Source organism: Danio rerio, chromosome 5 (assembly GCF_049306965.1).
Source record: "Danio rerio strain Tuebingen ecotype United States chromosome 5, GRCz12tu, whole genome shotgun sequence".
Taxonomy (NCBI): Eukaryota; Metazoa; Chordata; class Actinopteri; order Cypriniformes; family Danionidae; genus Danio; species Danio rerio.
The window spans coordinates 47,450,997-47,469,599 of NC_133180.1; the positions used below are offsets into that span (position 1 = coordinate 47,450,997).

An 18,603-nucleotide genomic window follows, 5' to 3' on the forward strand; every position below is an offset into this window, starting at 1 on the left:
TTTGAGCCTCGGGAGTTTGCATGTTCTCTCTGCGTTTCCTCCGGGTGCTTTGGTTTCCCCCACAGTCCAAAGGCATGCGGGACAGGTGAATTGGGTAGGCTAAATTGTCTGTAGTGAATGAGAGTGTGTGGATGTTTCCCAAAGATGGGTTGCAGCTGGAAAGGCATCTGCTGCGTAAAACATATGCTGGATAAATTATCGGTTCATTTTGCTGTGGTGACCCCAGTTTAATAAAGGGACTGAGCCAAAAAGAAAATGAATGAATAAATGAACAATAATAATATTAATAATGCAATGATTGACTTGCATAGTATTTGTTTTTTCTACTAGTCAATGGTGCGTTTTCAGCAGAGAAAAGAAAAATATATATTTACAGGTTTGGAATGAGTGAGTATAATTTCTTTCATTCTTTTTTTAATGCTTTCATGCTTCCACAAAATGACCCCAAGATTGGTTGCAAAACAATCTCAAAAGAAATAAATAAATAAATAAATAAAAAGGGGAAAAAGGTTTTTTTTTTTCTGAGAAAAATGAACATTCAATTCAATTTTGGCAGATGCATTTTGTTTTGAAGGTTTGTTCTTTGTTAATGGCATTCAGACATTCTGCTCAATGTACAACAGGGGATCTCTTACATAAATTTGATTGTTTTGTGTGTAACAATGTTGTAGGAAGCAGTCAGACTTTTGTGTTTTAAGTCCCATTGCTATATTTTAATTTTGTAATGTATTTCCCAGCTGGTCACTGACTGTCATAGTTTTTTTTTCATATGTATGAGCTGGAAAACACTGCCCCCCCCTCCAACTACATTGGTCTTTTATTTATTTATTTTAAACAACTGGAATTAATTTGCATGTTTAAAAAGGAATTAGTCACAGAATATTGAATAATCATTGCAAGATTTCTCTGCAAATGTTTTCCAGACCTCTAGGGTTCTCTTCGATCTAATGTTTACATATAACAGCTTTGAATATATGGAATTAAAATATGACTTTTACTGCTTTTGCTCTTTCTCATGGAAACTTTATATCTCTGTGCATTATTCATTTTCATGTAGAGTAGAAAATATTAGCAAGAACTTCTTGCTTGAACATGGCAAGAACTTTTTTTGTTTCCCAAAGCAGAGTGGAGTATCACACTGTGATTAACTTCTCTAAATTATTGAAATGGTTTGTGTAGGGACCCTGAAGCCAACTGGCATTCATACTGCAACAAACATTGTGTATTCAGCATCTGGACTTTCAAAATACACATTTACTGGCACTGCACAATTACATCCACAGTTTGGTGGAGAATGAAGAATAGAAAACATTTCACTTTTTATGGGTTTTTATTTTTTCATTTAAAATCTGATTTCATTCCTTAACCAACACTGCATTCAGATAAAAAAAAAGAATGATATTTTGTGCATTTAAAAAAAAAAGACAAAATCAAGCGAAAAAATGTCACATATGTGCACTGTGGCTTCTGCAGTTCAAAGCTGAATTACAGGAAGAGAATATTTTACCCTCCCATAAACAAACAACATATATCAATACAAAGTGGCAAGTAATCGATGGTATACGTTCATCAGTAAACACAGATCTCATTATCTGAAATCGTCCACACTGTGCCTGTCAAGAATCCAACTAAGGCATGATGTTGTACATGGCTTTTAATGCTGCTCACTCTTTTTCTCACTGGCATGACAATATCATTCAATTCAGACTTATTCCTCTCTACATTTAAGCATCTATAAGGCTCAAGCTGCTCTTGAAATGTTGTGAATATACAATTGGATGCTAAAAGATTTGCTTGGTGTACATTTAGTTTTCTGGCATATCACAAATAACACAGCGGTCGGTCAAATTCTGTTAAGGTCTGTAATGGAATACTTGTTATTCTATGCTGAATCAAACACATATGAAGGGGTTCTTCATTTAAGGACAAGAAACAGATTCAGTTAAAGCATGTGACAGTTGAGAAAATACATCATAATAATGTAAAGAGTAGCCACGGGAAATGAACACTGAAATGAAATTAGATATGCATATTGCTAATATAATAAAGTCCAAAAAACATTCATTTGATTTCTCAAACAGATAAAAAGTCACAGTTTAGAGCATTAGATAATACAACATTATAAGAGATTTTTAAAGGAGATTTAAAGTAAGAAAAAAAGGATATTAGCATTTCACAAAGGTGTTTCAGGGAAAGAAAGATGTCAGGTCCATTTTTTGCTTTTCTGTTTGGGCAAGTTTCAAAAACTTTCTGTCAAGTTTATACCATTAGGATTACTTAAATACTTTATTTCAATGCAACAATTGCGATTTTTCACAAACTCACATTTAAATGTACTACAAGGAATTGCTATCAAAATGGTGAGATTTCAGATACTCTTCCAGCTGAATATCTTTTCAGGAAAATGTGGTGTTTTTCTGCTGTTGCTTTGTTTTTTTTATACATGAGGTGTACAAACCTATATAACATGTAAATGATATAAAATAACTGTTGACATTAATATTACGAATGTTGTGGTATGGTGTTTACAAGGGGTGCCCGTGCCTTTCCTGGAGGGTCAATGTCCTGCAATATTTAGCTCCATCTATTATTAAAACAAGATCTTCAGACTCACAATAGGCTTAATCTCAAACTGAACCCAGAACTATCATGGTCTTCCTCTAAGTGCAGTTTTGCGGCATAATATCACTTTGAATGTCAGGTAGAGGCTTACCACAGGCTTGAAGCTCACCAAAGTGTGTTCTCGGCATAACTATGCATAGAGACTGCAAAGTGGGAGCTAGTCGATTATCTTCCTGAATGCTAAACTTATGAATGTGACAACCTACACCAAAGGAGGGCAAGTTCATACCTGGAGAGCCACAGTTGTGCAGTGCTTTTAACCAACCTGGATAAATACTCACCAGCCTGTAGCTTTCAAGTAGCCCTTAAATCATAGATGGGGAACTTCAGTCTTAGAGGGCCACTGTGCTGCAGAGTTTAGCTCCAAAATCTAATCAAACACACATGCCTGTAGCTTTTAATGATATTGGAGTATGTGTATTCGCTTGTTCGGGTGTGTTTGATTAGTGTTGAAGCAAAACTCTGCAGTACAGTGGGTCTTTAGGACCAAAACTGCCCATCCCTGCCTAAGACCTTGATTAGCTTGTTCTGGTGATGGACCAGCCTAATATCACGAGGAAATGTAAGTATTTTACGTTTTGTCAATTTAGTGGCTGATTCAGTCGTACAGAAATGCACGATTATAAAAAGGAGATGTGGCACCCAACCCCACCCCTGAACTCAACCATCATTAGGGGATGAGAAAATCGCACAAAACTGTACAAATGAGATCTTACAAGTACATGCAAATTCTCCACTAAATCAAAAAGTTACAAATTGCCATGAAATTGTGTTGGCAGGATTGTAGTGATGGGAGAATTTTTCAAAGCTTCAAAACAATTAAACCCCATAGCAAAATTTCTTTGGCCTAGATCTGGCCCACAGTATCAGCATTTGCTTGGCCCACATGCCGCAGTTAATTATAGCACATGAATGGACCAAGCCTGGCTTCCATACAGGCAAACTTGGATCATATCTGGGCCAAGTCTCAGCCAAGTTCATAACTCATAACTAGGCCTGAACTGGGATATGTATGTGTGTCACGACTGCAATGTTTTTTTATAAACCCTTGAAGCAGTTCGCTTTTTGGGTGTGGTTTTTCTTGAAGCGACCTGATTGATTGATTTTTTTTTGTACTCAAAAATAAATTAAATGTATTTTAAAAGTGGGTCAAGATAGGCCAAACTTATGTGGCCCACACATACATTTTTAACATCTGGGCCAAATACTACATTTGATATCTGGCCCAATCTTAAGTGCCGCCTGTAAGACTCAGCCATCTCAGCTTGGCCATGTTTGGCCCAAATGCTGCATGCCAGTGCCAGACGAATGCCTGCTGTGCCAGCTTTAGGCCATATCTGGGCCAGAATTCTTTGCTACCTGGGAACCAATTGCTCCATTAAATGATTCACTCTTCCTAAGTGTTCAAAACATCACATGCTAAGGAAATCTGGTAGTCAAATATGTGAGAAGTCAAAATATGCATTAGAATTTCCTTTTTTAAACATATTCCGAACTTTAAATTGAATGTGTAACCTATAAATGGACATAGCTTATCATGTAGTATCATTAAATATTAATGGGCTCAAGACAAGAGGACAAAAGACAATTAACTTTTCTCATTAAAACATCAACAAACTTGTAAAACTGATCCAAGATCAGGTATAAACTATGAAACCTGTTCAGCGTTTCACCACTGAGGGGCTATCTGAATGAAGCTGCATCATTCATGTGGATTATAGGATATTACACAGATCGCTGCCAAGCGGAGAACCATTGCATTTTCAAAACATAACGTTATGACATAATGAGGCCTCATTTACTGAAATCATATGACCTTGCTTCGTACCGTCGCAAGCTTAACTGGTGCTCTAGGCAAACGACAATCATGCCACCCTCATGGTGTTAATGCCGCCCTTTCGCAGATGAAAGTAAAGAGCAGGAGGATGGGGGTGGTGGTGGATGAAAGTACAGAGGGGAGGGGTGTTGTGTTGTGTTGCCCATATTGCTCATGCCTAAATCCACTGCAGACCTTGCCCATTTAAAATGCACTCTGAAACATTGATGAATCTTTTGTTTCGAATCAGTGATTCAAAGCTTCATGAAGCCGTGATTGGAAAGCATCACTACAGCACTGTGGATTATCAGGACTGAACTTGTCCACACCAGTACTACACTCTCATGCACTTAACAGACATGTACACCAGACAGGCATTGTATATCCGCAAGTGCACAAGTGTATCATTTGATATTAGGCCCTATAAACTTCTAGACAAGTTGGTAAGAGCTAAAACCTGTAGGACGTTGGCACTCTGGAAGCAGGACTGGACACCCCTGTTCTGTACAGTATCCTTACTATAATGGTTGTCACAGTTAGGCTAGTTCATGCAAAAAGTCCTTCATAAGTTTGGAGTGGCAACTGCTGTATTGCTTCTCTTTGGTTGGTGATGTGATGTGAATTGCTTTACTGCTGGGCTTTGTAGCAATAGACACCGTACAGCTTCTGCTTTTTGTCAGGGAAGCCAACAAAGCGAACAGCAGCCTCCGTGGGACTGCAGTTCTTCCTGGGCCTGGAGATCGGGTAACGTACGCTACCGTCAGCAAGCCAACCAGCATCACATCGGTCATATCCCTGCAGTTTCCAGGCAGCAAACATATGGCCGACCTTTGCGATCTCAGCTCCATCTCCCTTGCATGCATCGACGGCCTCATCAAAGTTCAGCTTCTTGGGCTGGATCATGTAGTAGAAGCGCCCTGAGGTGTAAATAAAGTGGTTTCAGGTTTGTGGACACAAACAGTACTACTTTAATTACTAAGGGTGAACTGTTCAACTTACCTTTAAGACCAGCAGTGAAGCAGAACACATCATAGCGGCTGTTGGACTTGTCCCGTTGGCCATAATTTCTCAGTCCAGCTGTAGCCCTTGCACCTCCACAGGGCTCTCTGGGTTTGGTGATGGGATACTGCACAGTTCCGTCACTAAGCCAGCCGGCATTGCACCAATCCAGCCCACTTTTCCATTCCCCATAAAGCTGCTCGAAGGAGGCGACCACTGCATCCTGCTCCTGACATGCGGCCACGGCATTTTGGAAGTTAAGGTTGTACCGCCCCAAACGAGGGGAGTATGGGAAAACAACCCCTGTGAAAGAAAGTGAATCTTTCCCTAAGGAAAAGTTTGGCTGATTTTAACATCAGGTTGATTTTATTACCACCCCTATGAACAAATAAGAGCATAATAGAGCTTTTAGAAAGCTTCCATGCTCAGTATAGATTAAAGTTTTTTATGGTACAGTGTTTAAAAACAATTGTATTTTAAAAAGAGAAAATTACTTGCAGGGCTTTAACTTTTAAGCCATTTTTCCAAAGTTAATAATGGTTAAATAGTTGTGCCAGCCTAATTAATTATGTTTTTCTCATGTTTCACTGTAAAGATCCCCACTGATTCTTCAGACGATCTGCAATTCTGGTTGCTTAAGAAAGCATCAATGCATTTCAAGTTCTAATGTCAGTTGAGATCTCAAATACAACAAAGGGATTGTTTGCCCTTTACTCACCCTTCATTTGATATAAACTTGCTTGGGTTCCTTTTTTCTACTGACCATAAACTTAAAGAACTTTTAAGAGCACTTAAAGAATGCTGGAAACATGTAACCTTTGACTTCCATAGTATTTTTTTCTTAAAATGGAAGCCAATGGTTACAGATTTTCAGCTTTCTTAAAAAATCTCATAAAATAAAACTCTAATTAGTTTGAATTCACTTGATGGTGAGTAAATAATGAGCACATTTTAATTTTTGGGTCAACAATCCCTTACAGCAAAATCATATGTGTAAAAATGACTCAGTTTAGATAGTATTTGGTCCCTCTCTAAACTGAATTAAAGTTACTTAAGTTAATGAAATAATGAAAGCGTAAATTAGGTGATGATTGAGCATTGATGATGAACATCTTCTGGTAATAAACAGAAACACAGAAGAGAAACACAAAACTACAACTGACTTCAGTCACAGCCTCAGATTAAATCAGATAAAATATAATACATTGAATCTCTCAAAATCTTAGCAGAGGATCATTAAGCAACTCGACAAACTTCGGCTTTACCATAACCAACCTGTTTGCCCTTATTTAACGAGGGACCAAATACTCTCTAAAATGAGTAAATTTTACTCTGAGGATACTGTAAATGCTTTATAAACATGTAGAAACTTAAAGTTGTAGTGGAGAGAAAGAAACCTCTTAAATTTAATAAAAGAAAAATTCAATTGTGTTCCATAGATATAAAATCTTATAGGTTTTGAATGTGATGGGTGGTAATAAATGACATAATTTTTATTTTAGCATGAATTTACCCTTTAACAACTGCAGTTAATTCAATACTTGCCTTTCACAAGCTCAAAGTTTCTGTGCAATGTTGTACTGTTTTTAATATATAGTCAGTTCAAACATGCCATTAAACACATATGACATGTGGCAAAGGTCTACTATTATATGATCATTCATTTGAATGTAGAAGACCCATTACATGTAAGTGCTACAGTTAAAAAAAAAAACTTACATGATATCATGAAATAATAATTAAAATAATTACCTTGCACTTCAAGATCCACCTCAAGAGTCATGTCATTCATCCCATCGATGAACTCACACCGGTATGTGCCATAGTCGTTCACATCTAGGTCTGTAATAACCAGTGTTGCATCACTGTCATCCACCTCCAACAGGTAAGCGCGGTCTTGATAACTTCCGTAGGCCTTCTTGTGGAAACCCATGGAGATGAGCACGTCAGTTTCTGTTGAGTCATCTTCAATTTTGGTCCACTTGATTCTGTTCCCGAATAAAGTGGATTGACCATCCAGTCTGCAGGGTAGAGTTATATTGTCACCTCTGTTGGCGTAGACCTTGACCCTTGATTCACTATCTGAAATCAAACAATTAGACAGTTCTTTCAAAGTGTATTGAATCCTCATTGTAGGTGTAGATTATTTACTGTATGTTTACTATGACAGAAAACAAGAGTTTGGTGATTTCTTTGGTTAGATTTTATGGCTGTCCATAAAATTTATCTTAAGGTTTGAATAAGCCTGCAATCATTACTCAACTGAAAGGAAATAGTAAGTGCTAATCAATAAATAATCCAATTATGATTTACTGGAATCAGATGGCACACACACACACACACACTGAGGAACCACAGCCATCATTCTGCCATTTTGTGTCAATGAAGGCAAATGTTCTCCCTGTAATGCTCAACTTCGCAGATGCAGGGTCTACAGTATATGTCTGGTAGTAGTTGATACAGTCTGCTTGTTGTTAGAGGTATAATTGTCTTGTATTGCTCCTCAAGATGTTTCCTGATCTCTGCTCGAGTCTTGGAGGCTCCAATCCATCACAGCTCTTTGATGTAACGTTTGACGGATATCAAGAAAACTAAAACAGACCCAAGAGTTATCCTAGCTGGCTGTACTCAACTTTCAAAGTGTCAATTACATAGAAGACTTTTTAGATTAGATTTAGCTTAAGGCACCATTCTGTCTCTCTTGGGTTATAATGTCTACAATGCAAACCAGTCTACTGTATGTTGACTGACCTGAAAATCTATGGCCCTACAATAAGAAGCATGTCATATGACCTAATATTTAGAGTGGCATTTAATATGAATTGAAAACCAACTGTATCACCTGAAAATATTGGGGGGGGGGGGGGGGCATTCGCTGTGTAAAACATTTGCAGGATAAGTTGGTGGTTCATTCTGCTGTGGCGAACCCTGATGAATAAGGGAATAAGCTGAAGAAAAATTAATAAATGAATGAATAATCTTAAGGGAATGATTCAGCCGAAATCGATCCCACATTATGCCATATAAAGTATCCCTCTGTGTATATGACTTTCTCCTTTCAGTCAAACACAGATGGAGTAGTTTTAAATTAAATTCTCTCTCTTCAATACTTTAAAATGGTGTTGGGTAGTGGAACAATGTGGCATTGGAAGAGTATTATTCTGTATAACAGCAAAATTTCTAGACATAGGTGAACACGGTGGTCAATGAGAATATTTTTGTAACAAAAACATATCTATCTATTTCATAAAACCATACGCCATAAGAGGGTTTATGCATGTCTTGTTATACAGAAGCTTAAAGTAGAAGTGAAGCACTCAGTCAAGTTTACATTATTTTGTAAATGATTTCCGTTTTAATGAAAACTTATTAAACAAGCTCAATTAATGTAACCATTTTGGAGAATACGGCATGTTTTACTAAAGCTTTTAGAGCTACAGCACCGCCATCTTGGAATGTCTCTGTGTTTGACATCACAGGGTTGGTTTCGTTCCCTCAGCTGAACCAATAAGATGGAAGCTACATCTGAACACGGAGACTAGACTGCCTAATTTAACACAATGTGTGAAGTTGTGGGTTTGGAGCTGGTGCAAATACAAGCATCAGATTTGTGTCTAGTATAAACATATATTCTATTTTTCTTTTTCCCCATTTTAATTACCGAATGTTTGATGTGCTTTAGTCCACTCACTGTATTACGCTGCCTGACTGGGTTTCATCCATGGTTTCAACAAGGTCCGGTGGTGACATAATTGGGTGGGTACTTTCACTTTTTACTACTACAGCTGCTCTTTTCTTGTTCAAACCAAACTAAGATCGGTGCAGTTTTTCCACGTGGCAGGTTTTCACATCCTTCATACATGTTTAGAGAGATTGAGTTGATCGACATGAAAGGGAATATGTCATGTGCTTTAATCATTGCATTAGTCTGAAAATAAATCCCCTTATTAGGCAGTGCTGCACCAGCATGAGAGAGTGGACCAAAGTGCATCAAACGAACAGTATTAAAAAACGAAAAATAGAAAACATAAAAATAGTTTTTGTGCACAGTACAGTGAAATCAGAATTATTAACCCCCCTTTGAATTATTATTTTTTTCTTTTTTTATATTTCCCAATCTATGTTTAACAGAGCAAGGAAATGTTCACAGTATGTCTGATAATATTTTTCTTTTGGAGAAAGTCTTATTAGTTTTATTTCGATAGAATAAAACCAGATCTAAATTTTTTAAAACCCATTTTAAGGTCAAAATTTTTAGCCCCTTTGAGCTATATATTTTTTTGATACCATCATCACACAATAGCTTGCCTAATTACTTTAACCTGCCTAGTTAACCTAATTAACCCAGTTAAGTCTTTAAATGTCACTTTAAGCTGTATAGAAGTGTCTTGAAAAAAATCTAGTAAAATAATATTTACTGTCATCATGGCAAAGATAAAATAAATCAGTTATTAGAAATGAGTTAAATTTAAAATTAAAACTATTATGTTTAAAAATGAGTTGAAAAAAACATCTCCTTTAAACAGAAATGGGAGAAAAAAATAAACGGGGCTAATAATTCAGGGGGTTTAATAATTCTGACTTCAACTGTATATTAAACACAAATTTGATGCTTGTATTTGCACCAGCTGTGTGATCCAAGCCCACAACTCCAGGCATTGTGTTAAGTTAGACTGTCCAGTCTCAATGTTCAGTCCGTTACTTCCACTGTATCTGTTCAGTTGATGGAACAAAACCAACCCTGTTATGTCAGACACAGCGACGTTCCAAGATGGTGGAGCCCTAAGTCTAAAAGCTACAGTAAAACACGCCATTTTCTCCAAAATGAAAACATTAATCAAGTTTGTTTAATATTTGTGGAAATCAATTTACAAAATAATGTAAACTTGACTGAATGCTTCACTTCCACTTTAAAAAAGGCCCCCCACAATGCCATTATATAGCATAGAAGAGTCAGGATAAATTGCAAAACTACTTCAACTGTGTTTGTCTAAAAGATGGAATTAATATACACAAAGAAGGGATTGATGATAAGTAATTACGGGGTAATTTTCTTTTTGGGTGAACTATTCCTTTAAATAACAATTAGCAATATAAATGATGAACTGTAAAAAAATAATAATAAAAAAACAGTCAACAAATTGAGTGTAGTTCACTCAAAATTTACTAAAGGTTAATTCTGCTCATTTGAGACGAGTTTTGAAGTTACTGTTGAAGGTGATGAGGTAATTTAACCAACTAAAATGGAGTAAGTTGACAGTACTTGATTAGTTTTTTTTTTCTTTTTTTTTTTTACTCAAATGGTTTGTAGCAATCGGTTTCCTTATATGGTTTGAGTTACCTTAACTTATTGGGTTTTACAGTACTCAGTTCATTTGAATTTTCTTCATTTATTGGGTTTTACTGTGCTCAAATGACTTCATTTACTCAAATGGTGAAGTTCACAGTACTCATTAGGATTAGTTTTTGAACTTAAATGGTTTGTTGCAATCGGTTTGTTCAAATGGTTTGAGTTACCTTAACTTTTTGGGTTTTACAGTGCATTTCTTTAGCTCCATTCTGTTATATAGTTAATCAAATGCTGTATTTGTTTATGATGGAATGACTGTTAACAAAGATTAATATATGATTTAGAAGTATTTTAACATGTCAAGTAATGTAAATCAGCTACTTCTAATTGTAATAAAATCTCACAATATAAACATTTTACTGTATTTTCTTTAAGTAAAAAGCTGCCTTAGTGAATATAAAAGAAAGAAAGCTTTTGATTGTTTGATAATTTTTGGCTTGACTTCCCCAGAGAAGTTCTTAATGGCAGCTCCAGGCATTGTGCTTCTGACCAGCATGTTTTACAACTAACCTTTAAACTCAGATGCAGTGTATCCAGGAAAACCTTTCCCACATGCTTGAAACAAATATGGGACTCATTAGCAGGCACTCAAGACTTTCTGCCTTCTGCTTCAAACCATTTACTTTACCTTAGCCTACTATTATAGCTCTCACCCAACTGAGCTGGAGCCTTCCAAACTATTGTAACATGTGCCCAACCGGTGCTCAAAATGAATGCACATGTGCTGAACATCTGAGCACTTCACTGATCAGAAGCCTGTACTGTACTGTTTCCCCCCTTTAATTATACAGCATAATAATGAGAGATGATGAGAGATCTTCTTCTTTCTAGAACTTATTGAAACTGATCCCTACAGTCTTTACACTCATTAACGCCACACTTCTGATCCTTTTTTACACTTCATTGTGAGTCATGCAATCTCTCTAACACTTTCCTCCTAATAAACTATCACTTAGAAGACAGTGTGCCAAAGTTACAAGCTGGAAGGATCAGATGATTAATCTCTCATTAAATCATTAAGCACAACCTTCAATACTGCAGCTACCAATTTAGAAAAGTCATCCTTTATATTAAAGCTTTTTGGATTTTGACTTTCACATGTACAAGCTTTGTTGCATTTGATTAGATTAGATTAGATTCAACTTTATTGTCCTTACACATGTAGTGTAGTGTACAAAGCAATGAAATGCAGTTTAGGTCTAACCAGGAGTGCAATCAGTACAGGATATACAGTTGAAATCAGAATTATTAAACCCTCTTTGAATTTTTTTTTCTTGTTTAAATATTTCTTAAATGATGTTTAACAGAGCAAGGAAATTTTCACAGTATGTCTGATAATATTTTTTCTTCTGGAGAAAGTCTTCTTTGTTTTATTTTGGCTAAGATAAAAGCAGTTTTTATTTTTTTTAAACCATTTTAAGGTCAAAATTATCAGCCCCTTTCCGCTCTGGCGTTTGTAATTTGTCATGTGCATTACTTGTGTAAATGTGTTTAAATTTAAATTTATTCAGTTTTTAAATTTATTTCAGTAAAATTATTTACCAATATGAAAGTGTTCATTTAATTTACGTACAATACAATTTGTAAAGTAATATTTTCTGTCTTTTAGTAGATATATTATATGATAGACTTGCTTTGTTTGCCAAATAAGTGGATCTAGATGGATTTGCATTGTAAACATTAAATAATAGTCAAAACAAATAAATTTTTTTTATTAAGTTACGATACTCCTAAAATTATTCTGCATAAATCCACAGATTTTTTTTTTTTTTTTACAATATTCTCTGCAGAAATACCAAAAGATTGTCTGCAAGTTCTGCCTGGCCCTAGTTATGAGGAGAGTGTGGGGATTGTGATTGCATACAAGCCACCAAATATCATTCCAATTCCACTAAGCCATGATATTCTCTGTGTACCCAACTCCCACCAGTCCCTTTATGACATCCCATCCCCCATCTCCAGCCATTCTTTATTCCTGCTCTTATAAGCAAACAGAAAGAAAAGTGTTTACTCTTGAACGGCGGTGTGGAAGTGCTGTGGTGGCTAAAATATTTAAAACAGCCTCTTTCCCACCCACCAAGACATTTGGCAGAAGAAAGATAATGAAACATAAATGCTTTCAGGGAAAACAAAACAAAAGCTGCATTTAGAGCATACCATGACTACTGGAGTCAGGATAATTTAGTAAGAATATAGATTATAATACTTTTTAAATGAAGTAATAAAAATAGCTAAAATAAATACCAAGTCATGATCTGGTAGTAATGATTCTTTGGGATCATGTAACAGTGAAGTAATTTTGACAACAATTAAAAGGAATAAATTATCAATAAATAATCCACAATGTTAATGTTTTTTTCTTAAATGCAGTGTCAGCAAAAATAAAAAAAAAGCTTTTCCAAAAACATAAAAAGTCTTACTTTCTCCAATGGATATTATTATAACCAGTGTTGTGCAATAGCACGTTACTAGTAAGCATTACTGTAACGCCATTACTTTTGATAGTAACTAATACTGTCACACATTACTTTTTAAACATATCAACTCCTTTATCATTACAATATGACGCGTTTGTCTGGTTCTTGGTAATTTAATTAATTTTGACTGCAGTCTAGCCCACATCTTCCTGATTACAACGCCAAGGAATTGTGGGATTGGTGGATGCCAACCAACCACCATAAAGAAGACTTGTGTGTGCGAGAGAGACCAAGTGCTCAAGAGAGAGACCAGGTGTGTGCAAGAGAGGCCAAGTGTGCGCGCAAGACAGACCGAATGCGCGCAAGGTAGGCCGATTGTGTGCACAAGACCGAGAGACTATTACCGTTACTATTATAAACTACTACTACTAATGCTACTATGTTTGTTGTTTCAAATAAATAAGCACACATTAGTTATCTGTATAACAAAATTGATTAACTTAGTAGACACGGTGACACATTTCTGTTATATTTTAGAACACGTTATTTAGTTTTTCATTGTTTAGAAAAATGCTGTGATTTATTTGTTTATTGTTTTACATACAGTATTTTTATAGATGTTGTACAACAGCAGCTTTTGCGCTTTTAATATACACAGACTTTCCATAAGTTTGTTGAAGTACCACGTTTAATTTGTGGTTAGTTTAATACCATGTTGTTATAAGGGCATCCGCTTGTTGTGTGACGTCATGCGAAGCGGCTTCCGGGTCCAAGCTCTTAATCAACCTGTATAGTAAGACTCATCAAATGGTAATAACAAATGTTTACAAAGTACTGTAATACTTTTGAAAATCCCTATCACAATATATATTCATGCCTAATATTCCTTGGCCAAATAGTGATTATTTTTTTAGAAATTGTTAGAATTTTGGTATTTGTAATGCAGCAAGTCCAGAGACTGATGTGTACACTATGACTTTATAAAAAAATTCATGTTATAAACAAATATTTTCTCAATTCAAATGAGTAGTGGCTTGGACCCGGAAACAGTTTTTGATACGTCACCAATACGTCGCGACTTAACAAGCGGTTTAACAGGAGCTTAAAAAAAAATTTCTTTGGAAAAGTACCTGATAAAGTAATTGATAAAGTAATTGGGTTACATTTTGAATGAAGTAACTAATAACTGTAACTAGTTACTATATTTCAGTAACTAGCACAGGGGTGGCCAACCCTGTTTCTGAAGAGCCACTTTCCTGCAGATTTCAGTTGCAACCCATATCAAACACACCTGCCTGTAATTATCACGTGGTGTTCAGGTCCTAATTAATTGGTTCAGGTGTGTTTGATATGGGTTGCAACTGAAATCTGCAGGAAGGTGGCTCTCCAGGAACTGGGTTGGCCACCCCTGAACTAGCACAACACTGATTATAACCCTGTGTATGTTTAATTCATGTTAATCAAAATGTTATTAGTAATGTCGCTACTACACATTATTTATATAATAATAATCAAGCAATATATATAAAACAATAAAATGTTAATTTGATAAAAATTCCAAGGCTCTGAATAGCCATAAAAATATAGAACCAATCCATCAAATACCTTTGTACACTAAAACATAAAAGTACAAGAAAAAATAACAAAAAGCATTCAACACAGCCATTTGATAGAAATGTTTGTTCATCACTGGCATCTTGGACACATCTGCTACATTAACTGTGGTACTGGAGCCCAAATGATGCTTTGTGTGGGGTACACAACACTAAATGGATGAAAACACACTGATTGGGGCTTCACATCTGTGTACACAACTGTCATATGGAATCGCTCCTTCAGAGTCAGACAGTCCTGATGGCTAATCATCCCTTCCTACACTTTGCTGAGCAAGCAGAGGCCAGTACAAGGCATGAATTATTGTACACAGCTGGACAACACTCCTTCTGTCACAACCATGCACTGACATTTACGGTTATCTCTCTGTCTGGCTCTCTTTGCAAGTGTTAAATCAGTTTCATTAGAAAGCCTCCCGCTCACTATCTCCCCTTTACTTCACACAAAGGCATCCTCTTTCTTTCACACACCTCCCTACTCAGCCATGCCTGACTAATGGCTGCATTATGTCTTGAACTTCTTGAATCAGGCCTGTCTTGAGGACCCTTTCACTCCGTCCTCCAGTCCCCACCTCTTCTCCATCAGCCCCAGCCCAGCCCAGCCCAATCCATTCAAACCCATGGCTTTGCACTGCATTGCCTCAGATGGAAAAGGGATTGCATTCAGCAAGGGACTCTTTACATGGTTGTGGGCTGTTAATCTTGCTGATGCTCCTGTTAAATACAAGCATTCAGCGACTCAAGTGCAAAATCAAGAGGATTTGGTGAACCCATGATGCTGAATACAGGGAAAATAAAGATCCACTGTGTGGTTCTTTGGTCACCAATGTGCTCCTGACATCATCACAAGCCAATCTAGCATTTTCCCTCAAGAAAGGGCATTAGATTTTCATCAAGATGTAGAGCCGAGTCTTGTGGACAGTTTGGTGATGGCTTACTTCTCACACTAACTGTCAACAACTGTTAAATTACCTGCAGCAGATGGTTTTAAAGTAATAGAAATCTGGTGAGCTGAACCTTTGTGGGTGTGTGTCTAGACAGTAGGAGGAGTTTCTATGTGTTTTAAAGATAAATAATGGAAAATTGCATTTAAAATGGAGTTCATTACATCAGCATTGTGAGTAAAATCCATTGAGGAGAGTATGGTTATACAATACAAATATTATACAAGTCACTTGAATCCTTTTTTTTATTAGCATCTAACTCTGATGATTTAATGTATGCAGTTTTGAAGTATTATATTTATTTATCACACTCTAATATGCACAGACAAATTAATGGATGCATCCTGGACCTTCATTCATTCATTCATTCATTTCTGCACAAATGGATCAAAAGTGATTCTTACCTTGTGCTTCAACATGCAGACTGCTTGCAAACACCATCAATGCCACAGAAAACAGAGCAATCATCTTCACGTTTGTTATGTTCTTTGTCTAAAAAAACTACTCAACAAAATAAATGCAATCAGGTAATAAAATGTAATGTGGAAAAAAAAAAATACTTTCTTCCCGTTGTTGTTGAAGAGGTGAAGGTGTTGGTAGTTGTGCCACAAAAAAGATTGGGCTCCTCAGAGGTCCATACAAAAGGCTTATATTGAAACCTTGGCCAATTGTAGCCACTCCCCCTCCCCTTAGAGAGAGACGAAGCCCATCACCCTTCGTTTTTTTTGTGCGTGTGTGTGGACTCCCTCATATATAAGAACAGCTTCCCTTTTTGTTATGCATGGCTATCCATTTAGATTCGAGGGCATGCAAAATGTAATTTAGGCTATATTATGGTTGGGTTTATATAAGGACTATCGTGTAACTGCTTTTAAAATGAGGAAAAAGAAGACACAAAATAGACAAAGGACTATGTGTTAACACATTGGTAGCTAGATTATATCATATGCAGTTATTTATATATTGTATAATAGTGACATTTTGCCAAAAACACTCTTAATTGTGCCAAAAAACACTAATTTTTCCCCCAACATGTAGTCCAAGCACTTCAAAGTAAATCTGTCCAAGACGGAGCATGTCTCACTAGAAACAATAGACTCCCCACTAGGAAGATATTAAACACATTGAAGGCCATTCATAAACTTTCCAAATGCTGGATTACACAGTCTCTCTCCACCTGTTAGTGATGCGTGTTTGACTTTACTGATTGCCTTTTCATTTGCTTGTACCTCCTGTGTTATGTTTTGCATCATAGTCTGCCAGACAGATTAATAATCAGCCAAGAAATCAAACGCAAACCTTCCCATCGGCCTTTCCTTCACCTGCACTCTTTCCACAGTGTGCTGCAACTGATGAACCATAGAAAATTGAGTCATTTTTAGTTATTATTTTATTATTGTTTTCAGCAATGTGCAACATTTAAAAGGTATTTCACTTTAAAGGCAGTAAAAACAACCTACACTGACCCAACAGTTTGTCAAATGAAATGAGAGTAGTTAACTCAAAATTGACTGATGGTTAACTCTACTCATTTGAAAAGAGTTTTGAACTCAGGATTGAAGATAATGAGTTAATTAAATACTTTACTTCAACTTAAATGGAGCAAGTTCACAGTACTCATATAGATTAGTTTTTTTTTACTCAAATAGTTTGAGTTGCCTTAACTTAATAGGTTTTACAGTACTCAGTTGGTTTGAATTCTCTTCAGTTTTTGGGTTTTACTGTGCTCAAATTGCTTCATTTACTCAAATGGATTAAGTTCACAGAGCACTGAAACAAATAACTTTTTAGTGTATTCAAATCTAATAAATAGACTCATAATTTTTCAATTGTAATATTAAGTGTAAAGGATAACTAGAATTTTCTAAGTACATATTTAATATACACATATTTACTTTATGTAATAAATGAAATGAGTGGAAAGAGTTTAATATTAATATTTGTTTACTTGTAATATTTAAATATTTTATAATAATCGCAAACCTAGTAATATTAAGTTTTAATAATGGATATGTCACTGATTCCCAGCATGCTTTTGCAAGGGATTGAATTAAAAGAGAAGTATTTTGAAAATAAAAACAATCTTAGGTGTTTAAATTTGAGAGAAAGAGTTTTTATACTTTGATCATCATTAGTTTGTAGATTAAGAGCAGTTTTGAGTATGTATTTTAAATTAGTTTTAAAGTTACCAGCTTGCAGAAAAGCAGCACACATGCTTTGGATCTTGGCATTTTTATTATCAGCATTAATGTTTGACGCTTCACTCAGAAAATCATAGCTGTGCTAACACTAGCGCTGACATTAGTAAGCATTTATAAAGTAAAGTTGCTCTTGCTAAATAAATTTATTTAAAATAAAGTGAAATAACACATTTCAAGTGGAAATGTGTGTCTTAATTAAGCCAAATTGCACCAAATGTACTAATTTGTAGCTAATAAGTTTAATTTAAATTGATAAAAGCAATTTTCCCTCTGCTAAAACAAGAAAATGGCATTACTTGGTTCCTTTAAACAAATAAAAAAGTAAAGATGATCAATTAAATGACAACTTGTTTACATTACTGGATATTTTTAATACGTTGTTTACATTTACAGACTTTTTATTTAAAGAACAAAAATTACACACATAATATTTGCTTATTGGCTATATGGAATGCAAAAACTTTGACTCTCAATATCTCAAAATCATTCAGAACGCAAATAGAACCTGTTAATTCCAAGGTGACGATTTGTTTGTGCAAATTGTTACCAGGATTTTTTAAAAGTAAATCTTAGGAGTTTTTTTTTTCTTCTGTGTGCTCATTAGGATTAGTTCTTGAACTTAAATAGTTTGTTGCAATCGG

At 35.7% G+C, this 18,603-nt stretch overlaps 1 protein-coding gene across 2 annotated transcripts; it reads right to left on the reverse strand.

The window, feature by feature from the left end:
• Window positions 1-1,311: 1,311 nt before the first annotated feature.
• On the reverse strand, window positions 1,312-16,393 carry hapln1a (hyaluronan and proteoglycan link protein 1a). Of its 2 annotated transcripts, none has more exons than NM_001313730.1 (4): window positions 16,166-16,393; window positions 7,190-7,519; window positions 5,438-5,740; window positions 1,312-5,355 (listed from the first exon to the last, which is right to left on the reverse strand). In NM_001313730.1, the coding sequence occupies exons 1-4, from the start codon at window positions 16,227-16,229 to the stop codon at window positions 5,066-5,068; spliced, it is 987 nt and encodes a 328-aa protein (NP_001300659.1). In that variant the 5' UTR covers window positions 16,230-16,393; the 3' UTR covers window positions 1,312-5,065. The 2 variants fall into 2 exon arrangements, with proteins under 2 accessions (NP_001300659.1, NP_001007791.2); NM_001007790.2 differs by having other exon boundaries at window positions 5,438-5,764.
• Window positions 16,394-18,603: the final 2,210 nt, after the last annotated feature.

Excerpts from the sequence above, each read along its gene's own strand:
- hapln1a (NM_001007790.2), bottom strand. The coding sequence starts at position 16,229 with ATGATTGCTCTGTTTTCTGTGGCATTGATGGTGTTTGCAAGCAGTCTG. Across the intron at positions 7,520-16,165 it reads TCTGCATGTTGAAGCACAAG|ATAGTGAATCAAGGGTCAAG; the intron begins GTAAGAATCACT and ends GTTTGATTTCAG. Across the intron at positions 5,356-5,437 it reads CTTCACTGCTGGTCTTAAAG|GGCGCTTCTACTACATGATC; the intron begins GTAAGTTGAACA and ends TTTACACCTCAG.